Here is a 23,110-nt window from a genome sequence, read left to right as displayed (position 1 = left end):
ATACTTGGTATATTATAGGCAACAAAACCTATATATAATCTATAAGAATATACCTCTTCTCTTATAGGTAAGTATGAAAAAGGCACTACTCTCGCCTAACGGCTAAGGTATACATCACTTTCAGGTTTTTTGGCTAGACTTTAGTCAAGATGTTTTTCTAAAAAAAATAGCTTTTTAATTCTTATGACACAGAATTATTTCCAATAGAAACACGCGAAACTGTCATAACATAATTTTATTTTATAAACGTACAAAACACAAAATATAAAAATAAAATGAGTATTTAATACATGAAATCTTTGATATAGGATGTCGCTAACCGATTTAAAAAAAAGTAAATTTTATTTTCTTCAAAGACTAATAATATAAAAAAATCACACAGTATAAAAAAATATCAAGTACTTATAATTAAAATTACGTTTAAAAATATGTCTTATTGTTATATTTACATGAAATGTTTTAATTAATACCTATTTAAGTACAAAAAATCGTGGCAGTGTTCCAAAATTTTACAATCCAACCATCCAAGTTATTTTTTTCCCTTTGAAATTAATAAAAAAATGCTAAAAGTTCATCAAGATATAAGTCCACTTAGTTAATAACTTACTTTTAAACGTTATACACAGTTATATCCATCCATGTATAATAATACAATACACAATTTGTGTTATTAATCTGTTTAAACCTTAACGGCCAAATACTGAAACGCTACTCAATTTTAAGGGCTGCCTAAACATTATTCTATCTCTGTCAAACTTAAGTTTATTTCTGCGACAGAAATAATTTTAAATAGGCCTTAAAGTTAAGTAGCGTTTGAGTATTTAGTAGTAAAATGAGCATTATATATAATGTTATTTTTTGAGACCATCTACATTCTTAACACGGAGTATCGAACTAAAAAAGTCACGCATCACAAAACCATTTTAAATTCCTTTATTAAAATCTGTTATCTCTTTTTCTTATTTCGTACCGCAAAAAACTTGTTTTACAATTGTTTTCATATTGCCATTTCTTAAATAAATACTTCAATAAACAGTTTATCAATAGTTTAAAAATATAAAAATCATCTGTTTTACATAAGTCGTAACCTGAAATGTTAAATTCGCTCATTGTTTCAAAATATTAAAAAAAGTAAAACACAAATATTTTTGATTTTTGACAATGTAAGAAATCACCAACCATTTTCTCAACACTCCATTACCTCCCTACTCCGTGCCACATAGGAACTAAAAAAACTACAAATTCAACACAAAAGCTACAGACAAAACTACACAAACTACACTGCTTTGCAAAAAACTACTGGCACCTTTGTCGTCATCAGTTTTCACTACATTATGTTCTTCGAGGCGTTTTACTTCGTCCATAATGCGTTTTTCTTCGACGGCTAGAGTAATTGCATCGTTAATGGTTTGCATCAGTGCATAATTAGTGTATTTTGGCTGGGGAAGACGAAGATGCAATTTGTCGTCTTGAATTACGTAGGCTGGACCTTTGGAGCCGACGAGGGTTACTGTGGAAATGAAAGTTGGTTAGAAATTGTCTTGAAAGTATTTTTTGCAATAGTTAAGTTTTATGAGGGATAGTGAGTTTTCTCCAGTCAAAAAATTCAAAAAAAAAAAAAACAATAAAAAAATGTAAATGTGCATGTTTGATGTTTGAAGATGAAATGAGATAAGGGTGTCGGTAATGCGTATATAAATGAAGATAATAGGTACCTGTTTTTTATTTTTTATTTTAGATATTTTAAATATAACTATGACTAACGGCCAGTTTCTTCATCAAAAGTTAAAGTAATGTCTAAAGTAAAAGTAACGGTCAAATTCGTTTTTTCAAGGCTAAAGTGACAGCAAAATTCATAGAAAAATTTAATTTAACCGTTACTTTTACTTTAGACATTACTTTGACTTTAACTTTTGATGAAGAAACTGGCTGTTAAGCTTTTTAAAAGCTTTATATAACTGTCGAACTTTGTCGTTTTGTTACATTAAATAAATCTATCCCCTTCAGAATGCGAAAAACAGAACTTTCACTAACAGCCAGTTTCTTCATCAAAAGTTAAAGCCAAAGTGAAAGTCAAAGTAATGTCTAAAGTAAAAGTAATGATCAAATTCAATTTTTATATTAGTTTTGCTGTCACTTTAGCCTTGAAAAAACGTATTTGACAGTTACTTTTACTTTAGACATTACTTTAACTTTAACTTTTGATGAAGAAACTAGCCCTAAGTAATATATTAAAACCGGTTCTAATAAAAATGTCGTGCGACAATAATAGAAAATGCTCAATCATCTTTTTTACAGAGAATTTATGTAAGTGTCGTAATTAATTCCGCCCGGAGCAAGTTGTGAATTGCTAAGATAAGTATTTGTTATTTCCATGGAAAGATTTGTATCAGGAAAAGAAATTAAATAATAATGTATTTTTGACTTAATTTATAAAGGCTCAGTTCTAAAACAAATATTTACATATCTTAAAAGCAGCACGGTACACCATTACTCTACTAGATGTTTTACTCACTTCTCTGGAGAAACACCTTCAACGATTGGGTAAAAAGCAGCCTACGAGTTTTAAACTCACAATATCATGCAAATCGATTCATTTCTTTCAGAAACCGTGACCAACCGACAGTCACTTCTGTATTTATAATATAAGTCAGGATTATTTGAACCTCAAAACCCACTTACCATCAGGTATATGCAAGTTCTCAACAGCCTTCTTGACGACAGGGTCATAGACCATACGCTTGTGTCTCTCCACGAAGTCGATGTACGCGTCTGTCTCGTTACAATTGCCTTTGAAGTCATCTGTGTCTATGGACCATACCATCACGCCGCCGAGACCTTTGTCGATCGCCATTCTGTGGAGAGAAATAATGGTTTTTTTAATTGGTTAGAGGATTTTTGAGGAGTTTTTGAAGATTCACCATAGGCTAATTTTAGAATCCATATAAAGATTACATAGTCATCATCATCTGTTTAGCCTTTTCCTAACTATATAGGGGTCGGCTACTAGTCTAACAGGTGAGTACCAAGGTGCCACATGTAGCGACTTCCTATCTGACCCCATAAACTTAGTTACCTTGGCAACCTGATATCTCCTTGGTAATAATAGTTGCCAGAGTATCTGGATTCTGACTATGCCTTCCGAAACACGGAGGATCTATACATGGTATTGATGATGGTCATTCACCGACCCTACGATCCTATGCGCCTGTCACGGGAGCCTTATTAGTCATTCTGATGTAATTATCAGCTAATTTACTGCCAAGTTCCATAAAAAGCCATCCAGTAGTTCCGTTCGAAAAGTAACAAACATACACACATGCGACATTTACTTTCACATTTATTATATTAGTTGGTCATTGAAGACCCCTAACAAAAGGAAAAAGACTAGCAAAATAATACTTACTGTACTTTAATAGCAATAGATCGTCCGTTGTCAAAAGCGATGACTTTCTCCCCGTCTCTAATGTACGGCGTAGATGTCTGCTCATGCCAGTGGTATACCCAGGGAGAGGATTTGTTTGTCGTTTGTACGCAAATCTGAAAATAGAGGAAATTTTCTTCAATAACTATTGTGAAGTTTACGTTTTGTGAGTCTGGGTAAAGTATGAGAGGTAAAAGGTTGACTATCAGATTTCAAAAACTTAGGATACACTGCAAACTCGTGCACAAGATGAAGATGAGTCAACGATCTTGTATCCAGTCGGTATCAGACTGATTAAAGAGTTTGATGGATTCACGTATAATAAACTATTGTTAGCCACCAATCGGGCTTACTATCTGCTAACAGTTTAGCCTGTGCTAGGTGTCTATACAAAGTATTAAGGAACTCATCACTTGTACAATAGGACGATTCATAGGACGGTATTGGTGACCCCAACCGATTTAACACTGTGGCTGTAACGTAGCATTTCAAAAGCAACAATTTAACAAACCAAAAACAATGTTCCTTACCTCATTATACCCCATGAACCCAGCTTCACCAGTATAAGGACCTTTGAACCCGTTCTCCCTGACTGGCGTCTTCCCGTACTCCAACACCCTGGTCCCAGGGTCTGTAAGGAGGAACGTCCTCCCGTACATGGGTAAGCCTAGCACCATCTTGTAAGGACTCACGCCGTGCGAGAGTAGGTATTCTACTGTCCATTCCTGGGAAAGAAAAGGTAGTTTGTTAAGGAAGGATTTTGGCATGCCATTTGTAAAAAAATTAAACATTTTATGGGCTAAAAAAAATATAGTAAGTACTCCCAATTGTGTGTGATGTGGAAGATATTCTTTTTATCCTTAAATATTCTAGTTAATTCTCAAAGTCAAATTCAAGTTATTGTGAGGTATGTGTAAATATGTGTACTTAAAAATGTTTGCGAAATTAAAATGTTTTTTCGCGAACACATGCTTGCTAAGGACTAGCCTTGACGCGAACTATGTTGGTGAAATCTCTACCTCTACATTGGAATTTGTCTTTTTGGCTAAAAGCTTCCAAACATCTCTTCACCAGCCTAATCAAAACCAAAAATAACCCCAAAACTCACCACACTTAACGTATCATTTTCGCCGATCCCCTTCATGGGCGCATGGCGCCTAACACCCGGTCCCAAGTGCCATGGTAGTCATAACACATGATATGTTTCAGATCTAGGTAAACTTATCTCTCTACTCTCTTAATCTTCTCATCCATCCTCCGAACCTTTTTCCCAACTATGTTGGGGTCGGCTTCCAGTCTCGCCGGATTCAGCTGAGTACCAGTGCTTTACAAGGAGCGACTGCCTATCTGACCTCCTCAAACCCAGTTACCCGGGCAACCCGATACCCCTTGGTTAGACTGGCTTCTGACTACCCGTACCGACTGCCAAAGATGTTCAATGATAGCCGGGACAATTCAGTTTAACATGCCATCCGAAATACAGTCACTGGTGTCTAAGATAAACTTAGAGAGTACATACAAACTTAGAAAAGTTGCATACTCACCACACTAAGAGTATCATTTTCACCAATCCCCTTCATAGGAGCATTAGCACCTAACACCCGGTCCCAAGTGCCATGGTAGTCGTAACACATCATATGTATGAGGTCTAGGTAGCGGCTCAACTTAGCCAGATCGTAGGCTGTCTCCATTGTCGTCTTGCCGGCTCCTAACGCTGCTGTGAGGATATAGCCGTAGGGCTCGAAGGCCTCGCTTAGTTCCTGGAATAGATAATTGTTTTGGACACATGTGCCTAGACTTTTCCCAATGTAGTTGTTGTGTGTAGTAAATGGACCATATTATTTGGGAGGGAGTAAATAAAAACATGGTCAATGAAGGAAGAAATTAAACTGAGTGATAATATTAATAAAACGTTATGCGTGGTTATACGCAAAGAGAACTTCCTCTGTTTTTATTCGTCGGTTAACAATCGAGAAAGTTCCAAAATCTCTCATCTGTCTCAGCTATTTCAAAAATGTAGATCAAGTGCTAATGTTAGGGATAAACTGCGGAATACTTAAGTAAAACTATGTGATACTAAGTATCTATACTAATATTATAAAGCTGAAGAGTTTGTTTGTTTGCTTGAACGCGCTAATCTCAGGAACTACTGGTTCGATTTGAAAAATTATTTCATTGTTAGATAGCCCATTTATTGAGGAAGGCTATGGGCTTATGTATATGTACTTTTAATCCGGGTTCGTGCCGAGGTTCCCACGAGATGCGGGTGAAACCGCTGGCAGAAGCTAGTAATAAAATATATTTACCTTGACAAGAAGCACAAAGTTTTCTCTGTCATAAGGTTTCCCATCCCTCTTTGTGGGGTACTCCCAATCCAAATCCAGACCATCAAACTTGTAGTTACTGAAAAGAAGACATACATACATTTTACTAAGTTTCAATATCAGGTATGACAGGAAAAATAATACCCCTACTAGATTTAGAACTGAGAAAACTTTAGGTTTGACTTTTCATCAACTATTCATCGTTGATAGAGTTACCGGGATCACTGAAATGCTTTTGACTATTGTTAAGGAACTCAGATCGGTGACTTTAAACACGGTGAGAAAATAATTTGAATATTTCACGTTAAAAACACTATAATCAAGGTACTTAAGAGCCCTCTGACAGCTTATGTGACAGTATCAATTTAAGACGATATAAATAATTTTTTGTTGCTTAAAAAATAGCTAACACAATAACTTACTTCAACATCAAAAGCACGCTTTTAATAAAAGCAGCCCTAGTCTCCGGCTTGCTAGCCATATTGGAGTACCGAGGGGACCCCTCGTTCCAACCCCCAATGGCGAGGGTCACCTTCAAGTGAGGGTACTTCTGTTTCAACCCCACCAGCCGTTTGTAGCCAGCTTTGCCATAGTCCGTCTCCAAGTCTTGCCAGGGATCTGGAAATAGAACAGTAAATGTTAATTGTTTTGGATGTTTTACCAAGGAGTAACTGGGTTAATGATATTAGAGAGGCAGTCGCTTCATGTAAAACACTGGTCAGCTGCCTTCAGTGAGATTGGAAGCCGACTCCAACAGTTGGGATAAGGCAAAAAAGCCTAACTTGGACTATAAGAAAACTAATAAAAACGATTATTCTTCAAAACGAGTATCTATGTATAGAGTTTTTGCCGGTTCTTCTCCATAACACCCATGCTAAGATTTTTTACTGTACTATAATAAAAAAAAATCATAGATAAAGGCGATTTATTTATTGATATTTAAACATCTATGTAAATAAAATAACCATGCTGATATTTTTCTGTGTAGATTTCTTTTCAGTGTAAATTTAAGTGTAGACATAAAAGAAATCGTGGTAATTACAAAGAAAGCATAATCCACTGCATTAAGACAATTAGTACATAATTATAATTTGTCTAACTGCACGCGATTCTGAAGGGGCGATGAACTAACGCAAGCAAGTTGCGTTTAACATGACGCGATGTTAACAGTTAGAACTCCCACATATTGGAAAATTAACTGAATTAGTATTGCTGGGAAGTTCGTTGAGTCACTTCTTCTTCCCAGCAAAAATACATAGGAAGTAGTGAAGGGTGGGCGTTTTTTCAAAAAGTGCAGTTTTGCAGCCAACTGAGGCCTACTGGTGTTGCGGGATTCTTTAAAAAAGTTACCGCGGTCCTGGGCACAAAGGAATTAGGAAGGAACATGGTGGGTTTCAGTCAGTATTAGTCTGACACTCCCTCATGCTGCCCACAGCGTGAGCCGTCATTTGATGATAGCCCACCAAAAAAGTGGGGTTTTTTTGCACTTTCTTTTTATTTTATGTATAGTATCTTTTTTCTAATAGATAAGTAATTTAAGTTTGGATTTATAGTGGGAATAATGGATTTAAAGTTCTCTGGTTTCCCGGAGAAAAAGTACTTAATTGTGTACTTACCAAGGCTCTTAATAGTATTGGTGGTCTCGTTCAACCCAGCGAAGGAGTAGACCAGATGGGTGCAGAGAGATGGCTCCAGGTCTTCTAAGCTGAACTTGCCAGGGTCTGGCCGGTAGACCGCCCATGTCGCTATGTAGCATACCACCTTTTTGTCGTGTTTTGGTCCTGAAAAGAAAAATAAACGTTTTGTAAATGGGATGTCTAAAGAAATTGTAAAAGTTCTAGGAACTATGCTTAGTGGTAAAAGGTTTTTTAGGGTGCTGTTCTACTTGTGAATTAACTTTCTTCCAATATACATATTGTCGAATTTGGTCTAACTTTGAATCTATACATATAATAAATCTGTAGAAAAGTAATTTTTGTACATTGAAGAAATTGACAAACAAAATAGCCAGCATGTTAAAGGATAACTAACAGAACCCATTTCCATCATTTTTGTCATTTTTGTCTGTTTGTCTGTTTGTCTGTTTGTCTGTTTGTCTGTTTATCTGTTTGTTTGTTCGGGATTCACGTAAAATCTACGAATTAAATGCAGACAATGCTTATATACAAAAATTCTACGTAACTTGGGGTATTACTTAGTTTTTGTTTCATCGAAATCGATTCACTCTATCAAAAGATATGATTAATTTTGTGAATTCAAGATGTAAAATATTACGACACGCAATCTATTTGTCATAACTGTACATTTGAATGTTGTACTTATATTAGTTGATCGGCCTATTATTAATCTTTACACCGAAAATCACACCTTTATAAGTAACATCGGAAGAAAAAAAAAATGAAAATTTTGTTTAGCCAAGGTTAAAGTAGCTCCATCTGTGGTAAATAAAATACATCATCAATTTGTCAAAGGAGCGAGGTGGTAAATGACAATATTACCATACATTCTTTATAGAGGATTATTATTTCAACAGATGGAGTTGTGTATTTTCCGTAATTCACCATATTTTAACACGAAGTGTAATTTTTCGATAGACATTTCAATAGTGTTTGTCAGTTTGCCGTGCCACATCAAAATCCAACTATAATTATTACCTTGATGAAAGGAAAATTAATAGTTCTCGGCCAAATTTAAAACGGTGCCATCTAAATAATTTTTTGAACATTATGTCAAAAATGATGACTTTAGTGGAACAATTAATAATCATTTAAAGTTACAGATGGAGTTCATATCAGGATTTTTTCATAAACATAGTTTAGCTTATCTTCCACTAATGTGGTGGCCTTAAAACAAAGTACTTTGAGTGAGTAGTATTAAGTAGACCTTAATTATTTTTTCTGATGCAAAATATGTAAACTTAATCCTAGAAGAAATGAGGATCTATCTCTCGCAAGCGCTGCTAAGCGTGAGGAAGGTAATGTAGGATTCTGTAGCTTTAAAAACAAGCCCAGATACAAAGTGCAGATAAGAAATGGGAGCTCTCTCTATTTAATACCATCATCATCCTCCGAGCCTTTTCCCAACTATGTTGGGGTCGGCTTCCAGTCTAACCGGATTCAGCTGAGTACCAGTGGTTTACAAGAAGCGACTGCCTATCTGACCTCCTCAACCCAGTTACCCGGGCAACCCGATACCCCTTAGTTAGACTGGTGTCAGACTTACTGGCTTCTGACTACCCGTAACGACTGTCAAGGATGCTCAATGACAGCCGGGACCTACAGTTTAACGTGCCATCCGAAACACAGTCATTGGTGTCTAAGATATACTTAGATAGTACTTACAAACTTAGAAAAGTTGCATTGGTACTTGCCTGACCTGGGATCGAACCCGCGCCCTCATACTCTATTTAATACCATACACACGTAAAATGCTTTATGCGTCTGAAAACGTACAAATTACGCGCCGCATACCAGAGACATGCTTACTTTCAACTTCTGATCGCAAATACACTGTTCACGATTACGAACAGTCTCAGTAAGACCCGAGCCAAGTCTAAAAAAACACCTTTTATATAAAACTACGTTTGATATCATTTAATCACAAAGACAGAATTGTTCTCTGTTGCAAATCCTATCCACCTATATCCTATCCTAATCCAGAATGCATTGCAGGTGTGCATTGCACAAAAACCAATGGTATCCTATTCGAGAAGTCAAAAGAGTTGACCTGCCAACGTCAGCTTCTGCGCTAAGCAAGTGTTCTTAATAGTACCATCAGAATTGATCAGAATTACATTCATCGTTGAATGAGGTGAATAAATTTTCAGAAACCACAATAACAGTAGGAGCCAAAGCGTATTATCGCTTCATAGAGCTCTGATTGGTCCCAGGTGACCAAGTCAGGTCTGATTTGTTCGTTCATCAGATCTTTGAAAGTGTTTCGGTGGATACTTACTGTCGTCCTGTTTACGTGTGACACAAAATATGGTATATAAACGTCCTCCGCAAGAGCGAAATTTTCCCGGTGTGCGGTAGTGACGCACAGTATACAACACTTATGTTTCTTTTGATTTGCTGGCTCCACCAAGAAATGACAAATTGCGAGCGTACATTCTGAAAATCTTGGCAAAACTACAGGTTTCAAGTACGAACACATGAAGTGGACTCTCACAGATACGTACATTTTGCCTATTCGTGAACTAATGCAAACATTTCGGTGGAGTCCCGGCTTAGGCCTCCCCCACATTAGGCGTGCGCGATCCTCGGGCGTATGAGTAGCGCGGGCGCCGCGCGTGCGTCGCGAGCGCGTTGCGTGAGCGTCGCGTTTTGTTGCCCTGCGGCATTTGCAGCGCGCTCGCGGCGCGCACGCGCCGCTCTCCTTGACGTTTAACTGCTAAGGCGTTTAGCGGGCGGCGGGGATAGCAGGCGAAGGGGTAAGAACGCAACTCGAGCGCCGCGTGCTCGCCGCGAGCGCGTCGCTTGCACTCTTCACACATGCCGCAGGGCAGCAAAACGCGACGTTCACGCAGCGCGCTCGCGACGCCCGCACTACTCACACGCCCGAGGATCGCGCACGCCTAATGTGTGGTCAGCCTTACCATGAGTAAGTGAAACTATCCTACCCTATGCGCCTGCTGATGATGATGACTCATTTTATCATCCATCCAGCTATTCCCCAACTATGTTGGTGTTGGCTTCCAGTCACCGAATCTGTTTTAGTACCAATATTTTGCTTGGAGCGACTACCTATCTACAATCCAGTCAACTACACAAGACGATATCCATATTATGGTAAGACTGACAGACTTTCTGGCTTCTGATTAGTCGCAGCAGCTGCAGAAAATGTGCAAATGACAGCTTTATCAGACTCAAAGCATGTAGACATAGATTATAGCTGTTTCCTGTGAAAATTACTTAAGCACCATACGTAATAATTTTCCAAATTGGCTGAACAACGTCACAAACTTTACTTCTTTTGTTTAGATAAATGGTCACATCCACAACACAACCTTGATCAATGAATCTATGCGACTGCGAAGTGCTAATCCTAATTATACTGTCACGTGAAAGAATGCACCTACGGGATAAGTAGTATTTTGACGATTCTATATTGCCCACGCAGACGAAGTTGCGGGCAACAGCTAGTATTACCTAAACGTGTCCGATCTATCTTTTTTGTGAATTTATAAGATGAACAAATGCAATATTTGCTAAAAAGTGAGCAAAAAATGTTTCAAAGAAGATGGAACTTGAAATTCTGGATTGCATTTATTGTCTTGTTGGTTAGATGTCGTAAACGACCGCTCAAAAGGTCCTTAGATCCGTATTGATTTGGGCTCATACCGCTTTTTGAGTCTCAAAAATATACCTATATATATATCCTACAGACTACAGCAAACCGTAGGTTTGAAGCTGTGTATTCCAATTCTAAAAAAAATGCAAATGGCTATCCATGCCTACCCAAGTCACATTGCATAAGCTTAACGCAGATTTTAAAATCAAAGACATTTAATAAAAACAGCTGATCATTACCCACATTTATTCTTCAAGACAACACCAAGTTTTCGCGCCAATAACCGGCAGTAAAGATTTGTTTAATCTGTTCAGTACACACAGATATTTGGTTGATGAAGCCGCTTCAAAGGACACGAGTTGAAGGTGAGCTACTTAGTAGCATGATTATTAGATATCAACATAGGGTATCACACGGTTATGTGAGAATATTGAATATTTTAGTATTTTGATGGGATAGAATTATGTGCTTCTTTATAAAAATACGTTGAATGTTGAATACGTTTAAGTCCCAATTATTTATAAATTAGAGTTAATTTTTCCCTGACACAGAAGGAAGTGCCAGGCTCTGAATCACTAAAACGCAACACGTTCTTTCTGGAGACCTTTGTGTACCAGGTCCGCGGTTAGTTTTTCTTACAATTCCGCAGCCCTGGCTGGTTAAAGAGCCCCCAAAGTTTCCGTTAAGTTGCTTAGCTATCCTTAAGTGTCAGTTTGATCAAATGTGTCTGAGGGTTTCTGGCACGTTTTAATATCAACTTCTATTGAAACAGCTTTGATCTTTACTTGCCCTCCCACCATGAAGTATCATACAGTTTATGTCTCCCCGGCACCAGTACCAGGAACGCCACCAACTTCAAGACTCCGAGATGCTCTTGTTTGCAGGAGGTTTACCGTAGCGTGTACCGTAGTGGACCCACTTTAAAGAGACCAATAATAATACAATAGGCCATAGCAATAGGCAAATGGCAATAGGGGCCAAGAATACTCGTAGATAATTTCATACAAATTAGTGTATAGGTACATAAGGTCAACATTTACGCACGCAGAACCGTACAATAGGCGTAGAAAGTATTAAGTAATTCACGTTTTGAGGAAAATCGTCGACATGATATCATTTAAAATACCCGCACAAACAGTTGACATTCTAAGCCCCATTTACCTGCACATTTAGGGCGAGTCAACTCGACTCGAAATACAGTTAAACGAGTAACTGTCGCGTAAAACAATAGATAAAAATCGTAACAGTTCGTTGAATTAACCACGGGGAGCCAGTGTCATTATTTATTTATTACTAGCTTAGTTCTAACTGTGGTCTGATTTAACTGAACTTGATACTTAACTGTTACTGTAATGAAGATTATCCGTTCTCCGCGGTTTTACACACATCACGAGAGAACTACTTCTCGTAATCAGCTAAATTGTAGCTTATAGCCTTCCTCGATAAATGGGCTATTAAACAATGAAATAATCCTCAGATCAACGCATTGAAATAGTCAATCAGTGTTCAGCTTTACAATTTTCGGAGTAATTATAAATAGGTGAAAGCTAGGTACCCTATATTTATTCTGGTACATACTTATCAAGTTTCAACAAGAATCATTCATTACCTTTTTTTTTTAAGATACAAATTGTCACATTTCCAGTAAGTAATGTAGTAGGATCTGATTGTTTTTAACCAAATTTTGCTCTACGATCTCTTTTAACTATCTATCTATAGGTCTGGCTCCGTCACTGCTGAATCGATTTTAAAAATAGTTCACTGTTGGAAAGCTACAGTATTCCCGAGTAATATAGGCTATATTTTATCCAGGTACGGACAGTAGTTCCCAGAGAACGCCGATGAAATCGTGAAAATACGGCTAGTCTTTAAGAATCATTAACTGGCTTACACAATAGTTAGGTAGGTTCAGTTTGAAAACAATACGTTCTGTGAAAAATGTTACGAAACTTCTCGAGTATCTGAGCATCATTCATAACACTGACGCAGACTCAGAGTCGAGCTATTACAAACAACGGTTAACGATAGCTGACTAATGTTATGTTTTAACTGCGGTTAACACTAACTGACTAATGTTATGTTAAATTGCTAATTATTGAATCGATTAAAGTAAATATTTCTAGCGGAAGAGTCCAGTTTATTGTTTGTATAATTAAGATATTTGTGATGTCACTTTTGCAATGATAGTTGCAGTTTTTATTTGAGACGCCAGTTTATTAACTGATTTCAAAAGAAGCGGCTCTGCTTTCTTTGGCTGTAGCTAACCCAGTGTCAAGGGAACTACTACATTTAGGTGCAAGATAGAAGTAGTACATAAGTACCTCCAATTAATTAAGCATATTTAAAAAACGATTTTAGACTAACCGGGACTACCGGGATAAAATATACCAGATGTTCGTCGGGTGTAGCTTACCAACAGCGAAAGAATTTTCAGCAAGTCGGTACAGCAGCTTCGAAGCCTTTAAAAGCCACGTGAAAACAAACCAATAATGATACCTTTTTATATAGTATAGATAGATTTTAGTACAGTTTTTGACGAGATATAAAACCGTTATAGATTTTTTAACTGGTCTCATTCAACCCAAACTTCTTAAAATTCTGTTAATTCTGTCTATAAATACATAAACTCCTAGGCTATAAATTAAAACGGTCGTTACCACTTGTCCTATCAAACCAGTTCACTTAATAGATACCACATCAGTTTCTGCTAAAGTATCATAAATATAGCAAATTATTTTCCTGTGGAATAATCTTTATTGTGGTACAAAACGAGTTTGAGTATTATTCAAATTTAGATGTGATTTCCTCTTTACTGATATAGCGAGAAGAGTTGTCGACGATTCGGGGTATCGGGTTGCTCGGGTAACTTGGGTTGAGGAGGTCAGACAGGCAGTCGCTCCTTGTAAAGCACTGGTGCTCAGCTGAATCCGGTTAGACTAGAAGCCGACCCCAACATGGTTGGGAAAAAGGCTCGGAGGATGACTTGTTGACGCTTCAGAGGGCTGGCCTATTCTTTGGGCAAATAATTGGCATTGCCATACAACGTGGCAATGCAGCCAGTCTTCTGGGCACGTTTCCCGAGGACAGTGATGCGGAGGAGTACTTCGACGGTAAGCTCCTGTTTTTTATATACGCGTTTTTATTTTTGATTTCTCTATAAATAAACTAAGTATGAAGGTACTTATTGGTTTGATATCAATATGTAGGTTGGAAAGACTTTGAATACTATTGAAGCCAATTTTAAACAGGTTTTACCTTAATGATAGTTAATTATAAGTGAGTCTTGGAGGAAAATAATAATCAAAACTAATGAAATAAATGCGAAAATTACTGTCTGGAGTTTCTCACAAATTGTGGTTTTGTGTTTGTAACCTATACACTTGAAACTTCGTGTTTATAGGGAAAATTGATATATCCCTACTAATATTATAAATGCGAAAGTAACTCTGTCCGTCTGTTACGCTTTCACGTCTAAACCACTGAACTGATTTTAATAAAATTTGGTACAGAGAGTTGACCCTGAAAAAGAACATAGGATAGTTTTTATCCCGGACTTTTGAAGAATTCTCTTGGAAACGCGATATAACCGAACTCTACGCGGGCGGAGCCGCGGACCGAAGCTAGGTAGTAATTATATTATGTAAATGTGTTTCTGTTAACAATACTTATTGAGAAAAGTTACATGAACTTTCTTGGTACATAGTGGACACCAAAACTAAGTAAAAGTGAAGAAACCTGGACTTTATATAAGTATATCACAGCTTATATACTTTCATAGGAGTCCAGACTATAGGTATATGCACCAATGATGGCCTACCAGACTTGGATAGGTACTTTCGCATTTATAATATTAGTAGGTAAGGATTTTAGTTTTATTAAAACCAAAATCCCAGTGTATGAGTCATTTTATGTTATTTTCAAAATGTTAATACACAAAGGCTTCCTGTGGCATGAGTCATTCTGTGACTCGGCTCGCTTAATACCTGCCCATATCCCTCTATACTTATATTATAAAGCTGAAGAGTTTGTTTGTGCGCGTTAATCTCAGAAACTACTGGTCCTGTTTGAAAAACTCTTTCAGTGTTGGATAGCCCATTTATGGAAGGGGGCTGTACCGGGTGAGACCGCTGACTGACCAATAAAAGCCGAGATTTACTTGTAAAGTCAAGCGAATCCAAACGATTCAGATGGTAAAAAGTTACATGTACTCAAAAACTCATGTACTTTTTCCACCGGAAAGCTACCATCCCCGGGTAACATAACATAGGCAATATTTTATTAGGGTATTCTTTTTATCCAGGCACATAAATAAGTTCCTTAAAAAAATACAGGAAAATACAAACACTAAGTAAAATTTCACTTCGTACAATAACAATACAACGCGATGCCTCGTTGTAACGTACTGGCGCGGGAATGCTACTAGCGTGCCAGCTACTTTCTCGGCATAGTAAATAAGTGTTAGCAATTGTTACCGGCGGCAGGTCATTATAGTTTTACCGTTTTTCTGTTGCGGTTAGATATTGACAGTTTTGCTGTATGTCTATGTATTTATCAGGTTTTGTAAAGTAAGAAAAAAATATGTTTTTTTTTTTTAGTTGACTATCATGATTTTTAGATATACTTTCTTGTTATTGGAGTCGTCTTTGAGGAAATTTTTGCAGACTCAAATATTAATTTATAGCTTTCCTGCGTGTTGGTTACGAAACGGCTGAACCAATTGTGTATTATAAATAGGACCGATGCATGTTGCTCAGGCATCGGTTTCCAAGATGCTGAGGAAGGACATAATACCTACGAAAAGTTGCATGACCTGGAATCGAGGACACGTAATAGAGACATCTATAAAATAATAAAGTCCATCATCATCTGCCAAGCCTTTTCTCAAGAAAAGTAAAACCAAGAAATGTATTAGACTTTTTTCTCAACACGAGTCATGTCAAATGTCTATTAAACTTTTTTTTATAATAAACAATAATTATCGTTTATTCCCTAAACGGGAACATCTTACTAAGTCGATGTCTAGCCAAACGCAGTGGGGCGAAACTTTACTCGCGCGAGCTAGGTCATTGACCCCCTATCCTTTCTCTGAGCAGTTGACTCAGAACTCGAGTTTAGTGTTAGTAAACTGTGTTTATAAAAACTTGTGTTTTTATATTGTCTAATTGCAATTCGACCTTCTGGGTTTCTTCTTCGAATTCAATTTTAACTAAGTATGAAAGATACTTCTTGTGTAAGAAGAACATAGTTTTTTTTTTTTTTTATCGAGGATGCTCTAGCTATTCTAGGTGACTGCTCCTTTGTCTATACGGAATTATTTCGCAAGATAAAAAGTCTGTTACCATCACCATCTCCCTAGCTCTTCTGTCTCCATGTGGTCTCAATTAGTTCAGCCGTTTTTAAACTAAAACCGTGACCAACAAACCCACATATTAACTTAAAAACTAAGCATAAACTGCTAAGGTATGACTTTCTGCAGCCAAAAACCATCCGAGTTTCTACAAACAACCTCTGCCCACAGTATAAAGAAACTGTGCTCTGCCACTCTAAACTCTAAAGAAGCATACCTACTTCTCTAAAGAAAGCGATACTCTTTTGAACTATCCCTAACTACCAAAATCTACTTATGCATGCATACCATAAGCTTGTGTGACGTTCAGACTCCGTATATCGTATGCCAGGGTCCGCAAAGTTAGGCAATTTTGACCTCGGGATTGTGTCTCTATTACACATAGAGTACACATTGACTAAACAGTCGACCCAATGGTTGACAAAAATATGTTTAACAGAAAATCTTGTTTCCAATAAAGGTTTTCAGTCTTCCTGATACAAGCTAAATACCTGATCTTTGTAATGTGCGTACTACCATTCATCTTCATACTGAATAATGAGCCCAAACAAACTATCGGCTGACTAAAAGTTTGCAGTGTTCGGGAGCTCTCTAGTCTCCGTATATTGCTTGCCAGGGTCCACAAAGTGAAGCAATTTTGACCTTGGGATTGTGTGTCTATTACACATAGAATTAGATGCCGTAGACAGATGCAACCAGTTTTGCTACGTGATAAGAATTTTTATTGTCATTTTGGGTTGAAAAATGTGGAGTTTACAAATGATTTATTATGTTTTCTTTTAGTAAAACTATACCCTTATTAATAAACACAGTTAATATAAGGTGTTTATTAATAAGCGCATTAGTTAGATAGCAGGTATTGTACTTATTCATAACTATTGTATCAGAAAGAATTTCAATGAAGCAGATAATTTTAGAAATCAAATTGTTTGCTTTTTATCAATGCATATTATGTAATACATCATTTGTTGTGTTTTCACGTTGTTTATTTTGAAAAAAAAAACAAAACATTACGCCTGATATCACCAAAAAAATTTTACAATGCTTCAAATCCTAATCGAAACTATTACGTGATTTTCAATGATCATCATCTCCCGAGCCTTTTCGCAACTATGTTGGGGTTTGCTTCCAGTCTAATTTGATGCAGCTGAGTAACAGTGTTTTACAGGGAGCTAGTACTTACCTGACCTCCTCAACCCAGTTACCCAGGCAATCCGGAACCCCTTAGTAATACTGGATGTTAGACTTTCTGGCTTCTGACTTCCCGTAACGACTGCCAATGATGTTCAAATGACAGTCGGGACCCAGCAATTTATCGTGCCTTCCGAAACCATTTTCAATGGTGATAGATAATACAAATAAATATTGTAGAGCTACTTAGCCCACGAGTCGGTCAAACCTTTTTACATTATTTTAATTTACAATTCAGGTCATGAACGGAGGCCTTGAAATATTTTATTATGAAAGCAGACTGTTTGGAAACGGTCAACGAATACCTTAAGAATACTTGCATCCTTACTTAGTACAAATAGGAAAGTACCTAACTGTCTGTCTGTCAGTTATAAATTAAATTGGATTTCATCTATATATCAATTTTTTTACTATTCGTTCATACGTACTTATAATGGCGTCCAGATCAAATGTCAGCCACGGCGGCTGTTCTCTATGAGCAGATCAGCCAGCTGCGCAGTACGTATTATAGTCCACAAGCATTTGCTTGGTGACAGGTGCACTCACTTTTCCTTAACTCTCATAGCGCGATCAAAATCAAAATCAAAAGTCATTTATTCAAATTAGGCTGCAAAACAGCACTTTTCAAACGTCAGAAATTTACAAAAGACAGCCCCCAAAACGCCCACCCTTCACCACTTCCTATGTGTTTTTGCTGGGAAGAAGAAGTGGCGGAACAAACTCCCCAGCAACCTATCTGGTACGATGGGCCGGCAATGCGACATGACATGAGAGAGACAGGCGCAAGACCGACATTTACGTGCTCTCCGATGCTCCATGTATCAAGTACCAACTTAGAGGTTTCAGCTGCATTGAAGTGAGAGTTTCTAACCCACAAGGAGATTTCAGCTCGATGACTTTAATCATAAACCTAAATCTAGCATTTCTACTACCCACCAATGAGTCTTAAAAACCTGTCTTACTTACATTTAGGCACATAATTGGGCTTAGTAGATTGTGCCATGACCTATGATATTCAGTCAAAAGGTTGACTAAGATAGTTCTAATGAATTCATTTCAACTACCTATATTTAGTGCGTTTTTGCCCATATAACCTTAGGCTAAATTACACCAATCACCTATCATCATCATCTCAGCCATAGGACGTCCACTGCTGAAAATAGGCCTCCCCTTTTTTTTCCGACGTCAAAAATCATCAAATGACCCCTCCCGCTGTGGGTTAGCAGCGGTGAGGGAGTGTCAGACTCTTACTGACTAAAAACCGTCGTGTTCCGTCATAGGCCTTTTATGTACCAGGGTCGCGGTATCTCTTTCGAACAACCCGCAGTCCCGGCAGGCCTTGGCCCTGCTGGGCCCCGCTGGGGTTGCTGACATCTCTTTGAGGAGCGCGTGGAACAACGCGCGCCATCGACACGGGTCTGTCGTCTAAATATACAAACCATAAACCTAACCAGCCGTCTAGTTGTCTCCCAATGGTCAAATCGGTGATTTGACAACTTCACGGTTCGGTTTTCGTTACAGTTAAATGGTGCAATCTACCATTGAACTCATATTTTATCAAAATCTGTTTAATTTTTAATGTGTGACAACTTAACAAACAGACATAGAAATAACTTGACCTTCATATTAATGACATTGTTAAGAATTATATTTAAAACTGAGGGTCACATTAAGAAGGACACTTATTATAGAGAAACCTTAATAAGTTCAACATTCTTTAGTATTACGAAAACGTTTGTGGCTCGTTCAAATTATATCGCTATATTTATACAAACATATACGCTATATTAACAGACGAAAACTTGTTGTGTTGTGCGTATATTGTCTGGTGGAGTGTTTACTTTGGTAGAGTAAACAGACTAGCACTAGCAGTAGAGTACTAGCGTCCAGTACCTACTATAATATTGTCATCTCTAATAATGATTAGGAACACTATTATAAGATTATAAACATATACTCAAAACTACATCAATTATTACTATCAATACGAAATACTTTATTCGTATGAGGGATGTCGTTCGTTCGGGAAAAAAATGGGACCACAGGGTACAGCGAGTTCTTAATAAAACTTGACCTCTCAAAACTATTTATCTGTTTATCGCTAAAAATAACCTTATTTAAATCACAATACCAAATTGAGCCATATTTCATTGCCATAAAAGTCAACTTGGTGTTTTACTTAAAAGGAGTAGGCGTTTATTGAGCTCAAAACATTGTACAATTATACATACACCTACGCTTTCTGTTAAGTTTATTTTAAGGTTCGCTCTGATTATTGAACCCAAAATACTTGTCTTTGTACAGACAAAATATTCAAAAACTTTCCTCCACTGGTACAGAAAAAAATATATATCAAAGAAGAATAAGATCTTTCCCTAGCTATAGAATGACGCAAGTTATTTATAAAGTCGATTTTAATAATAATAAAAAAAAAAAACTAAATACAATTTTGCAACCCATGGTATAGACTAGAACTCTACTATGCTAGTAGCACTAGACTGAAATATGAAGGTAAATGGGTCATAATCCGGGAAAGCGTAAGCGCTAAGAAAAAGTAGACCATTGAGTCTTAGTGACACACTAACTTCATTTTCACACATTTCTCATGTTTTTAAACATCAAGAAAAATTTCCAATACTTTTGAAATAATAAATTGTTTAAACTGAAAAGGCACGTTTATATAAACACACGTAAAAATCGTCACAAGACTTTTCTTACAAGTCCAAACACAACTATGATACGATGTTTTATCATGAAGTTCCAGTTCATATCTTCCGGCTCCATCATCAGATCAGTTCGACAGTATTATATTATTATATTGTCATCAGAACTACATACTGCTGCCAATTTTATTGACACTACGATTCTTGGAAGACGGTTAAATTAGTTACCTTAGATTCCATTACATAGCTATAAACAGGTGTATCAAATAAAAGCGTGTTGTCTGCTGATACTAAAGGTATTGTTAAATTAACACTCAAAACACACAATATGGCGTCCAAAAACGAGTTTTATATAAAATTTAAAAACTCCTTTCACTTACCTCCCAAGGTTTGTCCGCAAACCGACACGACAGCCGTAACAAAGAATAAACTTAAAACTTTCATTTTTAACAAACAAACACTAATTTATTATCACAGAAAACTAATATATTTTAACTTTAAAGTTATTTTTCTAACTTTTTGAAGACGTTTTATTGAGTTTCTTTTTTTTTAATTCAAATTTCACAGCAATGGCGCGACGCATGCGCGCTCGCGGTTTAAGGTGAGTGGGGTGGCGGAGTTGCCAGGTAATAATGTTGGAAGTACACTTATGTGAGTATTTAAAAATGACAAATATTTTTACGTACCTTTGTTTTTGTAGGTATGTATTGTTATATTTATTTTATGTTTAAAATACTTACTTTGTTAGATTAAAATTGACAATATTTTTATTCACCTTCGTCTTGTATATTGTTCTATTATGTTATGATACAGAGGATTTATTCTATTAAACGACAAGTTGTTTCGCGACGTTTAAACAGCCTATGTCACCCGAGGATAATATAGTTCTCAAGCAGCGAAATGATTTTTCATATATGTAGGTTCAGTACTTTCGGGCCGTCAGGGAACAAACAAACAAAAAAAAATATCTTAATAATATTATTTTAGATTAAAATGTAATAGAAAACTGAAGATAAACTTTCAGATACTTAGACATGATTTTATTTCTTTCTCATGACGTTAAATAATACCGAGTAATCTGTTTTAACTTTAACTATAATGAAATAGTAATTATTATTTATTTGCTAAATTAAAAGTAGTACATATTAAAATATGTACGTAGTTTATTTACTTTTGTGAAAATAATATATTTCCCCTTTTTTTAGGGAAAACACCTTAACTTGGCAACTCTATCACAGGTAGTACTCGATCACGTCAAACAAAAACAGTCTGTAAAAAGTTCACTCAAAATTCGAACCTAACTCTTAGCTTATAAGTCTCAAAATGCAATGTTTTCAAACGTTACGTTCACAAAGCTACCATGCAGGTAATTAAAAAGAAGTCTAATTATAAATTACTTCATTGAAATAATTATTTAATGATTGTGATTAATGAACATGCCAATTATATTAATTAGTCAGCTATGGACATAGAAAATGTAAAATATGGGTTTCTATTTAAAATTATAGCGGTTCAAAAACGCGAAAAATACGAGTGTTAAAGTGTTTGTAATCACGAGAACTCGATTTCAATACTCATCTTCTTACGTTTATTCGTATTTAGCTGCCGATGGTTTTTTGGTCGCATGAGTAACTGCCTTGCACGGAGTCTCGAGTTCGATTCCAGTGTCGGGCCTAAACCATTTTGATTTAAGCAACTTTTAAAATCAGCTCGGAGTCTGGAAGTTGGTGGTGTTACACCCCCGTGCCTGGGAGGGCACGTGTCGCCGGTGTCCCCGAATGCTACTCAGTAGCAGTCGCTGTTACAATTCCACGTCAGAGCCCGTCAGGCGAATTTAAGTAAACTCTAACACTAGTTACATAGGTTAGACGACAAAGTGATTTCGGCCCAACTCGAGAATTGTACCCGAAACCTCGTGCACAGCAATCGCGCTTTATGACCACTAATACCAACGAGGTAGTTTTCGTGATGGCAAAGACTAATATTTCTGTAGCTTTATCTGCGTTGTGTCAATAAAACTGACCGTTACCTCGAGCCGGCATAATGTCAAAGTCTGTGCTCTGTGGTCACAGCAGTCGGTTAAGGAAATACGGTCGAATGATCATTTTGGAACTCTTTTTTGTTTTTATTCAGCCTTTACCCTTTATGAGCTAGACTGGGATGACGCCATTTTGAAATAATGTTGTTTTTAGGAATTTTTATTTCTGATGGGGTCATTCGGTCAGCTGTCATTTAACATCCTTGGCAGTCGTTACGGGTAGTCAGAAGCAAGTAAGTCTGACACCAGTCTTATCAAGGGGTATTGAGTTGCCCGGGTAACTGGGTTGAGGAGGTCAGATAGGCAGTCGCTCCTTGTAAAACACTGGTACCTACTCCTGACCCCAACATAGTTGGGAAAAGATACATGATGATTTCTGATGAAGTAATTTCTCATAGGTATGCAGTATCCTTAGAGTTCCTTACTCATAATATAAATGCGAAAGTTAGGTACTCTGTTTGCCTGTATTTCGCTCTTTTATTTCAATCAGAAATAACAATTAACTTAGGTACATAGATAGTCTAGAATCTAGAGCCTGAAAAAAGATAAAGGCAACTTTTTGTCCAGCTGCGGCAAGTAGGTAGTTGCTGAATATAGATTCGACAAACCTAAAAATGATCTCCATTTTTAGATAGGTATATTGAAATGAAATACTTGCAATAAAGTATGTCCTATATGAAGTGTTGGAATGTAATATACTTACTGACACGATACGTAAGTAGATAACTACTTTTTATCGACTAAAGTGCAGGTGCGATTTTATGACGTTAATGTTTATGGATGTAAGATTTCCGTTTAAAAAATATCTTTACATAGGCGTTTTACCAACTT

At 36.9% G+C, this 23,110-nt stretch overlaps 1 protein-coding gene across 1 annotated transcript; it reads right to left on the bottom strand.

Moving 5' to 3' along the window:
• Window positions 1–219: 219 nt before the first annotated feature.
• On the bottom strand, window positions 220–20,868 carry LOC124643312 (probable chitinase 2). Its single transcript, XM_047182244.1, has 9 exons — window positions 20,622–20,868; window positions 7,365–7,529; window positions 6,171–6,366; window positions 5,731–5,827; window positions 4,969–5,184; window positions 3,955–4,149; window positions 3,407–3,540; window positions 2,683–2,855; window positions 220–1,510 (listed from the first exon to the last, which is right to left on the bottom strand). The coding sequence occupies exons 1-9, from the start codon at window positions 20,683–20,685 to the stop codon at window positions 1,236–1,238; spliced, it is 1,515 nt and encodes a 504-aa protein (XP_047038200.1). The 5' UTR covers window positions 20,686–20,868; the 3' UTR covers window positions 220–1,235.
• Between the last annotated feature and the right edge of the window lie 2,242 nt (window positions 20,869–23,110).

Source organism: Helicoverpa zea, chromosome 27 (assembly GCF_022581195.2).
Source record: "Helicoverpa zea isolate HzStark_Cry1AcR chromosome 27, ilHelZeax1.1, whole genome shotgun sequence".
Lineage (NCBI taxonomy): Eukaryota > Metazoa > Arthropoda > Insecta > Lepidoptera > Noctuidae > Helicoverpa > Helicoverpa zea.
The sequence above is the reverse complement of the archived record's forward strand: the minus strand, read 5'-3'. Positions and strand labels throughout refer to the sequence as shown.